This window comes from Benincasa hispida, chromosome 4 (genome assembly GCF_027475165.1).
Source record: "Benincasa hispida cultivar pf3 chromosome 4, pf3_genome.v1.1, whole genome shotgun sequence".
Lineage (NCBI taxonomy): Eukaryota > Viridiplantae > Streptophyta > Magnoliopsida > Cucurbitales > Cucurbitaceae > Benincasa > Benincasa hispida.
The window spans coordinates 68,132,643-68,145,027 of NC_143481.1; the positions used below are offsets into that span (position 1 = coordinate 68,132,643).

The window sequence follows — 12,385 nt, forward strand, 5'->3', positions numbered from 1 at the left end:
TGCCTACCTCCTCACCCTTTCTAAAACTTGGGTACCCCTTCCGACCCAAACCCATAAGGAAAGGTAGGGGGTAAATAAGGCGACATCTACTTGTTGTCGGGTTCTCCACTTTTCTTTTTCCTTCGTTAAAAAGTAATAAATTTTCACCAACAACTTGCTCATAATTCTTTTTTCCTTTGTTTTCACCTACACTCTACTGTATTCCCCCATTCCTTTGCTCACCATTGTATCCTGCATATATAAGCATTTGGGTAAAAGCTCAAATTAGCTGAAACGATTGAAAATATGGGGAGTAGGAAATGGTGAGTGAATTGGGAGACGAGACCAAGCAAGAACGAAAAAAAAAGAGGGAGAAGTTGGAGAATTTGTTATTATTGTTTATTTATTGTTTACTTTTTTCATATTTTATTTTTTACTTTTTATTTTCTTTTACCTCTTTTAATATTTTAAAGAAAATTAAAGGAAGATTTTCTTTTTCGAATCCTATTTTTATTAAATTTCAAATTTCATTAATAAGTTAAAAAAAATAAAAGTAAACATAACTTTAAAAATAGAGTCAAACCAAATGCGATATCTACGTATATCTTTATTTCTTTTCTAAACTTTATCACATCTAAGAAATTTTTTTAATATACTTATATTTTAAATAGATGAAATGTATCAGTGATAGATTTCTATTAATGTATTGTCCAACGGATTGTTGAGTCATTGATGATCATGTGCTAATGACAAAATTATCCATATGGGAACTTATATTTTAAACATTACAATAATATAATTATTTTAGACCGTCAATGGAATGAACAACTAGTTCAAGGTATGTTCTATCCTATTGATGTTGATATTATTCCGGACGTTCCATTGAGTCGATATGGTGGGGTTGATTCGTGTAGCTAACATTTTGACAAAATGGGACTTATATTCCATCAAAAGTATATATAAGTTGGTGATGCCACTGAAAGTCTCAACATTCTCGTCTAGTTTGAAAGGTTGGTCTAATTGATGGAATCGGGTTTGGAAGGCTCAAATCCCTAAAAAAAATGAAGCGCTATATATGGAGGGCGTTCTATTTTATCTTCCTCCAAAAGTTGATCTCAAGAAGTACCATTTGGATTGCAAAGGGTGGTGTCCTCTTTGTGGAAGTACGACAGAAACAATCGAGCATATGTTGTTTGAGTGTGGTAGGGCTCAACATATTTGGGTTATGCTAATTATAGAATAGATTCCTTTTCGATTTTAACATGTTTAACTAAATATGTTAGTGGATAAATTTATGGCTTTGGTGATGGATAGATTCGTTTTGACTGTGTTGGGGTTTGAACTATCTAGTCTGATCGTAATAAGAAAACCTACAACAACCTCGGTAGCTCCTGTTCCACTTCAATGTTAATGGATTATTGATTACGTCAATCAATATTCGAGATTGAATTCATTTGTCTAGGTTCTCAGGGCTGTATTAAAGGGGAATCCTTGTTTGGTTAGTCTAGCTCATGTGTGATTTATAATGATACCTCATGTCGAGAGGGGATGGACAAAATTGGTTTTGGGATTGTGAAACTTGACGATTCTATGTTTATATTAGCAGCTTCCTACTGGTTCCATGATTAAGATTTGTCTGCGATAGGAGTTGAGGCAGCGACAGTGTTAAAGGCTTAAAGTTGGCCTCAATTATGGGATCCATTCTTTGTCATTAATATACTTAACAAGAAGAATCATCCTTTCGTTGAAATCTTAAATATTTTCGAAGATATTTGGATGACCACTTATGCTACATCTTAGGAAAAGTATTGTTATATTCCTCAAAATGACTGATTCTTTAACTTCTTTGAATCATTCCTAGTTATTTTGGTTTTTGTTTGGTTGTATAAAAAAATGTTTCCATTTTTTAAGAAGTGTTGTACATTAATTTGACATTTTAAATGAAAACAAGTCCATGCATTTTTATTGTTGTAAATTATAAACTTGTGGTTCTTATTCTTACTCAGTCCAAAATCCCACGCCAAAAATTAATAATATAATTGTTCAATTTCTAAAGGGACAAATAGCAATTGTATTACATTATGAAACATAATAAGATTACATTAAACTTTATTAACTATTACTAGAGTTTTCTCTCAAGAAGAAAACATTTCTCACTTATTTATTTAATTTTCACTTTTATCATAACGAAAATTTTAAAATTATAATATAAAGTTTTAACGGCTCGAGAAAATCCATTAAATTATTCTCTCACCCAATTGAAGTTTAATTTGCCAAGACTTGTGAGCCGCTGGGAAGCTTCTAGAATGGTTTCTCTATGGCCGAAAGAACTGACTCGTATATACGACTCACCGCGGGGACCAAATCCCCTTCCCGGAATCGTCACGATGTGTGTCTTCTCCAAAATCTCTGCAAATATCTCCCACGAGCTTGATCCTGGAAAATGCACCCACAGATACGGTGCGTTTTGGCCTCCATAAACCTCCATTCCCAGACCTCGGAAGGCCTCTGCCAAAATCTTGGCGTTCTCCTTGTAGTTATTTAACACATTGCTCACTGCCTGAACTCAATCAATCAGATCGGTGTTAGAGAAATTGAAATCGTCCGAAATAACCCTTTTTAAATTTCACTCTCATAAGTAGTTTCGATTGAGACTGGCCAACTGAGATTTTTTTTAAAAGTTAACATACAAAGATTCACAAAGATCCTAAACCTTTCCAAAATTTATCAATTTGAGAATTCGGGTGAATATAAATTGGGTGTAGGATTCACATTGTTGTTTCATATATTTTTACAAAATCTGATATTTCAAATAATTGAAAGAGAAATTAGGCGAAAGATAAATGAATTTGAAGAAATTTTTTTTTTAAAAAAAAAAAAAACCTAAGATTTGGTGTATAATTGGTAAAGATTACGAAATATTTGAAAAAAAAATAAGAGAATCTCGATGTTCATTTTGCATCGAGAAAGTCCAGAAGAATCTTTTTATTCAAATCTCGGAGGCGGCCGAGATACGACGATCGTTTTGAAATATAGAAACTTTTGAATTTACCGGAACTGCCGCAGGCGGTGGAGCCATGGTTACGGGAAGATTTGGAGATCTAAGTTTTTATTTACCTGAAAACCTTCAGTGGAAAGGCAAGCAAGGCCACCGGCCTGAACAATGTTGGAGGCGCCATTGAAGCACGTACGGACGATTCGATCGTAATCCTTTATGATTGGAAATCCATTCGAGTACGATAGCTCCTCCGGGACCACCGTCCATCCGAGGCGGACCCCGGTGAAGCCTGCGAATTTGGAGAAGGACGATATTTCAATTGCGACCTGCAAGAGACAAATCGAGGATGATCGGCGTCAATTTAAGGAAAATGTAAAGCGAAAAATTAGGGCGTAGAATTTAATTTGGTGAAAATTAGTGCCTGTTTGGCTCCAGGAATTTGGAAGATGGAGGTAGGGCTGCCGTCGGAGATGTAAGCGGCGTAGGAGGAATCGTAGACGATGATAGAACCATTGGCAGTGGCGAAGTCGACGAGGCGGCGGAGTTGGGCGGCCGAGGCGGCGGTTCCGGTGGGATTGTTCGGAGAGCAGAAGAAGATAATATCTGTTCTGGGAGTGTTTGATAAATCTGGAAAAAACCCGTTGTCTGGGTTACATTCCATGTACACTATTCTCTCGTATTTACCGTTTTGCCCTTGTACGTCCCCCGCTCGTCCGAAAATCACGCTTGAATCTATGTATGCCTGTCCCAATGTATTGTTAGGGGTTAAATCGTAAATTTGGTGCAATAGGAACTAAATTTTAATTATAAACCATAATAAGAAATCTAATAAGCCTTTAATATTTTTTAGGAATTAATAATTATTCAAACTGTGAAATATAGTATATATTAGTGATCAAATAAATTCAGGCTTGAATCTCTTCTAAAATTTAACCATAAATAAGTTAATGAAAAATATTTTCTAAATACAAAATTGTTTGTTAATGGACTAATGGGAACATTTATAAAGCATGAGATTGTAAAGAAACTCATCCTAAACATTTAAGAGGAAACGAATTTAGTTTAATTTATTTTGTCTAACCTTTTTTTTTTTTTTCAAATTCAACACAGTTCCTTCCAAATTTCCTAATAAAAAATGAATTAATAACTATTCAAACCGTCAAATTCAACATAGTTCATCTGATTTATAGTATCGGTTAATAACTAATAGATTTATAGTTACTTTGAATCTCCTCTCCTAAAATGTAATTTAGCCATAAATAAACTAATGAAAGATATTTTCTAAATAGAAAATTGTCATCGATAAATGGACTAATTAGAACACTGAGACGGTAAAGCAACTCATTCTAAAAGTTTAGATAGAAACTTATATAGTTTAACTTATTTTGTTGACATTATGCTTTAAATATTTTGGTTCCGTATGGTAATCATTTAGATTTTGTTTTTTTATTTTTGAAAATTAAGTATATTAACACTATTTCCACCTTTAAATTTCTTCTTCGTTATCTACTTTTTATCAATTGTTAAAAAAACCAAGTCAAAATTTGAAAACTAAAAAATATAGTTTGAAAGTTGGCTAAGAATTCAATCATTGTACTTTAAGAAAATACAAAACATTGTAAAAATTTGAGAGAAAATAGATTTAATTTTTAAAAATTTAAAATGAAAAAATGAAAGAATAATCCAACGAAACATAATTAATGTATATATACATTTTTTAATTTTGACAAGCTACCCTCCTTTACTCAATATTCAAACAAGTTTCTAACTTAAAACGTGTGTGTTATATGATAGATACCAAACAAATTCATTAAAATTATAACAACCAACAACCATTCTCACTCACACACACAATATCAGTCATGTGTGTGGACATGTTAAATAATATTAGCAAATTGCTTGTTTTTTTCTCCTTATGCGTTGACATATTAATTGTCAAAGTCTTATTTATATTAATAAATATATAATTACTTATTAGATTCATAGTCAAATGAGTTCATTTATTCTCCATATATGTAGTAGAAAACTTACGGGGAAAGAAGGATCCTGTACAGCCACCGTTACGTGTGACCCTAAAAGCATCTACAAATCAGTTCATCCAAACATTAGTGTGTTTTATTTTCAAATTTTCGTATAAACAAAATACTTTAAAAATAATTTTACACCTACATGAACTTGAAATATGTCAATTCGTTTATAAATATAGCAAAATATCATTGTATTGTGGTCTATCAACGTCTATCAGTATCAATGATTAGATTAATGTTTATCGTAGTCTATCACTGAGTAACATTTTGCTCTACTTAAAATATTTTCAGCAGATTTACATTTAAAGTAATTACCCTTGAATTAATATTTGTTAATAATTTGCATATCAAAGACACCGAAAAGTTAGATGTTATATTTAAAATAAATAAATAAAAAAGAATATTTATGTTTTGGAGTTTTGTTTCTATTTGGTCCATATATTTCAAAATGTTACAACTTAATCCTTGAGTCTCGAGTTTAATTTTTATTTAGTTCCTAATTTAAAAAAATGTTACAATTTTACTTTTGGACTTTGTTTCAATTTGGTCTTTATAGTTTCAAGAACACTGTTAATTAAATATTCACTTCTAGTCACAGTGTTACTTTTTTTTATTAATTTAAAATAATTATAACAATTATAATTAAATTAGTTTTTCTAATTTTTCATCAATATTAGAATTAGTTAAATTTTTTAAATTATAATTATTTTAAATCAATTAACTGAAAATTAAAGCCAAATACTAAAGTGAATATTAGTAGAAATCCAAGGATAAAAGCGTAAAATAATGAAATCTATGATCACATGAAAACTAAAGTCAAAATTCAAGTTAGAAAATACAAAAATTTAGGGACCAAAATATATATTTTTTTGCTTTAAAAAATTATATTTATTATTTATATAATAAATTTATTTATAAATTACAAATACCTGAAGGCGAGAGATGTCACATTGAGCTCCATCAGAGACAAAGACTTCTTCCCCCTTTATGCACATGTTTTTGTAAAACTTTTCAGCAATTCTTTTTCTCAGTGCCTAAAGAAAATTCAAAATTGGCCAAAAAAAATTAATTGGTTAATTAAATTACAATAGTATTTTATTTTATGTTAAAAATAGGTTATGGAATTTACCTTGTTACCCTGCTCATCTCCATACCCACTGTAGCCTTTGACAGTTGACAGATCTAGTGCTTGCTGCATTAAAATGATTAAGGCCTTCATTGTGTCTATTTATGTAGCAAATTTTTTATAAAGTTATGTTTTTAAAAATATATATTAAAAAAAAACTTAAATTTCGATATGAGTTTCTAAAGTCTATTCTTTAGGACTATTTCAAATAATAATAAAAAGAAATAAACAACTTATTTATAAATATAGTAAAATATCACTACCTAAATCACGATATAGGATTGGCAAGAGGGTAGGCAGGGGATTGTTCATCTCTGTCCTCATGCGGATTTTTTATCTCCGTCTTTGTTCCATTCCCCATTTTGAGAAGTCGAGGTCGGGAAATCTCCCTTCGGAGATCAGGTCCCTTGGAAAAAATTCTCCATTCATATTTTCATTTTTAATTGTTATTTTATTTATTTAAAATTTGATATTCATATTGAAATTATAAATATTTTAGTTAATAAATTAGTATTATTATTGTTTTATTTATTAAATTAATAACTAAAAAAATATTATAGATTGTTTATTATAAATTTAATAAAAATTTGAAGTTTAATTATGTTATCAAATGGAATTAAACAAAAAAAAAAAAGGTCAATGATTATATATAAATAGTAGCTTGTTTTATGTATATATTAAAACATTATATATATAATTAAAAATATTCAAGATGGGGATGGGGCGGGATATCCTCCCCATCCCTAACCAGGGACCTTTTTGTGTCCCAAGTTTGACCCTCGTCCTCGATCAAATCGAGGATTCGGCGTAGGTACCTGTGGGATCCGATCCTACAGAGATTTTCCTCATCCCTACCACACACGGATAGTGATACACAGTAGTGATATTTTGTTATACTTAAAAATATTTTCAATAATTTTACCATTTAAAATAATTACTCTATTCTTTAGACCGTTAAAATTGTGTATTTTTATTTAACAATTTTGAGGATAGTTGGATTACTTAAAACATTATATCGAAATATCGATTTGAATCTTTATTCCCATATGTTATAAAAGAAAAAAAAGCTATTTAATCTAGTTAACACAGAAAATATTTTAACATATATATAGTAGATAAAATATTCTTTTTAAAAGAAATAGCAAATGATATAGAAATATTTTAAGAAAAAAAAAATGAGAATTCAATAATATAATTGGAAAAAGGAAAAGTAATATAAGGAAAAACTTCAAACAATATTTAAGGAGTCAAGTCAACCAAGTGTGTAGGCACAATGGAATGATACAATTTCATGTGTAATTTACCAAATAAAAAAGGATAAAAATGGAAAACAATAATTATAATTATTGGTGTTGGCATCCCAATATTGACCATGGGATTTAATTAAGCACGTTATTCATATTTGAAAATGCATGTCGTTAGTCTTTTTTTTTTTGTTTTTATTTATTTATTCATTTACAATGCATGCTCGAACTCAGCATCCCATTGCAAGCATGAAATTGAAATTTGTCTTTAATATATTTTTTTCAACGTTGAAAATTTGAATTTGAAATATATATTAAAAAAAAACTTCAAGAATTATTGAAGGTTTTTTTTTTTTTTTTTTTTTTAGATTGATTGGCTTAAAAGTGAGACTTTTAATAGAATGAGTTAAAAAGTTGAGTTTTGTCACATGTCTTTTTGTTTATTTCGAGTCGTAATTTTACAGCTCATGGTTATTAAACAATTATCTTGGCAAACCATAATTTTATAATCGAAAATAATATTATATATATAGAGAGAGAGAGATAGAGAGAGTTCAACAACTGTGTAGGGGATTGGACATCGATCTCTAGACATGAAAGTATGTTCAATGTTATTGAGCCAGGCTCGTTTAGCATCACTTGTATTTTTGTGACCTACCCATTTTTACTCGTCAATTTTATATTTTATTGATCTAAATATAGAGAGGAATCGAATATTTAAAAACGCATATTAGGGAAAAAAACGATTTATATATGCATGTAAAGATTGATAAAAATAGAATGATGATTACTTTTGCCATGGCTGATGTAATACAGTCTGGTATAGGCTCTGAAGTGTCACCTATTCCGAGTTTAATTATCTCTGCATTTGGATACTTTTGAGAATGTTCATATTCTCGTCTAGCTATCTGTTTCAAAAAAAGCACAATTAAAACGATGTCGTATTGGTACTAAAACTGAAGTCCACCTACATACATATTTTTACTTTTGCATAGGAAGCATTTTACACGTCTTCATCTGACATATATATATATATATATATATATATATATAATTGGTTCAATTTCTTTTTAACTTCATGATGTGAAGGAAGAAATCACGCATAAGTTGTTATCAATAGATATGCAACTTATGAATTTTGAAAACTACGCAAAAGATAATAAGTTTAAAAATAATTCAGCCACCCAAGTCCTTATTATTTGTTTATATAAATTCAATTAATTAATAACATTTAGGATTTTAAATCAATGACTAGGGATCTTTGTAAGTTGGGTTAATGACTTTTTAGATTCAATCCAATTGTTTTGTAAATTTTTCAACCTAAATAACTTATATTAAAAAATAAACCCAACCCAACTATAAAATATTTGTGTTGGATTAGTTTGAATTACGCGGATTATTTATTTAAAATTTCGTTCTAAAAATAAGTAAGAGGTAAATATGTAAAAATTTTCAAAATGCTAAAAACCTATTTTTAAGAGTTGTTGGGAGTAAATTATTCAAAAAATAATAAAATTAAATAAAAAACTATTTTTAAGAGTTGGAGAGTAAAATATTCAAAAAAATAATAAAATTATATAGAACTAAAATATATATATATATATATATATATATATATATATATATAATAGTTGTATTATAAATGAAAAAAAATATGTTTTAAAGTTAATTATAAGTTCGGGTTGGTTTAGGTTATATTAGGTGTAATCATAAACCAACTCAACCCATAAAATTTTCTAACTCAAATGACTTGATAACTCAAATCAAACAGCACGAGTTAAGTTGAGTTGATCGATTTTTTTTGGATTATCAGGTTTTTTAAATACCCCTATCAAATGACATTGAAATTAGTAATGATTAATTTGAAAATAATTTATTTCAAAAATGCTTTTTTTAAAAAAAAAAAAAATCTAAAAGATAAACAAGTATGATTTTTTTTCGTTCTTAATTTTTATGCTTCAAAAACTGGATCAAAACTGCCAAAGGGCGGAACAAAAGCTTGATCAACATTGTACGAAAAAAAAAATCGAATGATTTTTCTTTTAAAAAATAAAAATGGAGACCATTAATTTTTTTATAACAAAGAATAAAAATAATTATCAGCATTTTCATTTCCCTTTCTAAAGAAAACTTTATAATATAATCTCAAATATAAAATATTCTACAAATTGAACTGCAACTTTCTAAAGGACAAATTACAAAAGTCACTCTTAAAGTATAATAGTAGTTACAATAATACTCTTAAATTTTTAATTTTAAAATATTGAACCCTCAAATTTATATAAGAGTTAAAATTAAACCCTCAAATTTTCATAATTATATAAATAGTAATGATCGTATAAATTTGAAAGTTCATTTAATTTTATCATTTGTAGGTCTACTATATTTATTATAAATTTAAAGATCAAATTTTAACATTTTTAAAAATTTGGAGTCCAATTTTTATAATTAAAAATTTAAAAGTACAATTATAATTAGGTAAGATTTTTATCTTAAATTGAATTTGCATCGTACTTTTGGCGCGATTTTTGCAATGGTCTTAAATTGAATAATAAAAAAAGTACACCATATCGTGGGCTTATCGTAACGTATGAGTGAGTACCTCAGGGAATAAATATCCAGTCCTCAAGTTTTCCATATTGACGCTTCGCATGACTTTTGTGCAGTGACCTACACGTGTCAACATACCGTTCCACGTCAATCACATTCAAAATTCCAAATCCCCACCTTTTTTACATTTCAAAACTATTAACCATCATCTCAAACTCAGTAGAAGAATGGATAAGTCTTTATCTTAAAACTATTTTAATTTCAACAAATTGCATTTTAAGCTTTGATAAAGTGTCACAATCTTTATTTTTAAATTCATTTCCAATTTAAGTTTTGATAAACTATATCACAATCTGTATCATAAATTTAAGGTCAAATCAAAACATAATTTAGTGAAATGAGATCAAATTAAAACATTAATTATCATTCTAAAATTTGATGATTCGGTCCTTTACTATTACATTTATGATACTCAACAAGAATTTTTTTTAGAGAATTATAAATTAAAAGGAAAGAGTTGCCCCTCAACTTGTTCAATAAAAAAAATTAATATAATTTGTCAACTCGACAAATCTAATCATTGAGTACATGTCAAGTTATTTATTTGTTAATAGTCAATTTAGCTAAAAAAATTGTCAATCAATTTCAAACATCACAACTCAAAATATAACGTTTCAAACACGAGAGACCAAGTAGACAATACACACCAACTTCAAACGAGTTATTAGTGGATAAAAGAATCATTAAGAAATATATTCAACTATTAATTGAAATGCTTAGTTGTGTTAACATGTTCAATAAGAGATTGATAGAGAGATAAATAAAATAGTCTCGATGAGTTCATCTACTTTCTTACATTATTCATTAAGTAGCTATGCATATGGTAAAATAATGGCCAACAAATAAGCTTTCATATATCTAAAAAGAAGGTTTGCTCTATCTTACCACTTTTATTCTCCTTCACGTGCTTCAAACTGCATTAATCAAATCAACAACTAAATTAAGTTGAATCGACATCTTATTTCTTAGTTTAAATACATTGTTAAATATATATATTTGGTCATTTTTGTTAAAATCCACAATAAAAAGAATAACAACATATAGTAAAACTCAAATTTCAATGTACATCACAATTGACGTTTGATGATAGCAGGTGACAATCAGAATAAGATATAAAAAGAAAATCAAAGTGAAAAGGTTAAAGAATGAAAGTAAACGAAAAATTGTGTTGGAAATGAATAGGACCTTTCAAAATGAAGCTTGGATTTGGGCTGCAAGGAAATGCATGATGAAACTTGGAAAGCATAATCCAACATTTGCTTCAACATTTTGCTTCTTCTTATTTTCAATGCCAAAATTTTCAGCCCTTTATATGCTTTCTTCGTTTACAATCTGTCCAATAAAGTGTGTGGATGGATGTGTATATATATATGCACATATATATACATATATATATATTCATAGCTGGATTTTAAAGCCAATTAAAAATTTAAATTAAATAAAATAATTTTATATTTTTTAAATTGCGAGTAGGATTGATTCAGCCAACTTTAATTTTTCTTGGCGGTTCTTGGTAGGGAATAATTTTCTTGTTGAATTCCTTGAAACAACACATGCAATTTCGATAATACTTTCCATTTGAAGACTTTGTAAAATTACCTAGAAAGTTTGTAATTGATAATTTTTTTTCCTTCATTCTAATAATGGTTTCATTTTTTTTTTTTTCTCAAAATGAATATAGCATATAAGATTTCAAATATTGATTTTAATGTTAAAAGGTTGAAATCCCTACTCTCATATTTAAAAAAAAAAAAGTAGTATATATATATTATATTATGTTAACTAATCAATGAAGTTATATGTCATTGTTTCATAAAAAAATGGTTATTTTAGTCCAAATTCAATTAAATAACTATAATTTAATGTCACCTAAAACACTATAGTTTGACGGTGAGATGGGTAAATTCATTAATTAAATATTTCAATTAGGATTATATATCTCTTCTTTCATATTATGCGTTAATTATGAATTAGTATTTTGTTAAGTAACTTGCTCACATTATAATTTGATGGTAAAAATTAATTTCACAAAAATATTTACGAGAATAAGAGATTAAATCTTCAATCTTATAACCATAGAAGATAGTATATGTCATGTATCGTTGGATTAAGCTAATTTTCATGAATTTGATATATGTTTTTTTTTTTCCTCAACATCTTTATAGAGTCGCGTCATTTTCTAAAGTAGTAGTAGTTGTATTTGGTTTGAAAACTTTAATTAAAAAAAAAAAATGCCAATCCATCTCCTAGCACAACAAATTTGCATTTTTTTGACTTTTTATACATATCACAATACAATTTAAACAAAAAAATTAACTTTATGCAGTCTTATATGAACGAGTATTTGGATTCGAACTCCAACATAGTCATCCAACATCATTAAATATATGTTAATAACTAT

At 28.2% G+C, this 12,385-nt stretch overlaps 1 protein-coding gene across 1 annotated transcript; it reads right to left on the reverse strand.

Annotated features, from left to right (window-relative positions):
• Positions 1–2,006: 2,006 nt before the first annotated feature.
• LOC120075255 (aminotransferase ALD1, chloroplastic-like) lies at positions 2,007–11,366 on the reverse strand. The gene is made up of 10 exons (XM_039028472.2): positions 11,170–11,366; positions 10,870–10,898; positions 9,977–10,044; positions 8,166–8,282; positions 6,134–6,196; positions 5,934–6,038; positions 5,009–5,059; positions 3,399–3,719; positions 3,097–3,303; positions 2,007–2,539 (listed from the first exon to the last, which is right to left on the reverse strand). The coding sequence occupies exons 1-10, from the start codon at positions 11,250–11,252 to the stop codon at positions 2,222–2,224; spliced, it is 1,362 nt and encodes a 453-aa protein (XP_038884400.1). The 5' UTR covers positions 11,253–11,366; the 3' UTR covers positions 2,007–2,221.
• Positions 11,367–12,385: the final 1,019 nt, after the last annotated feature.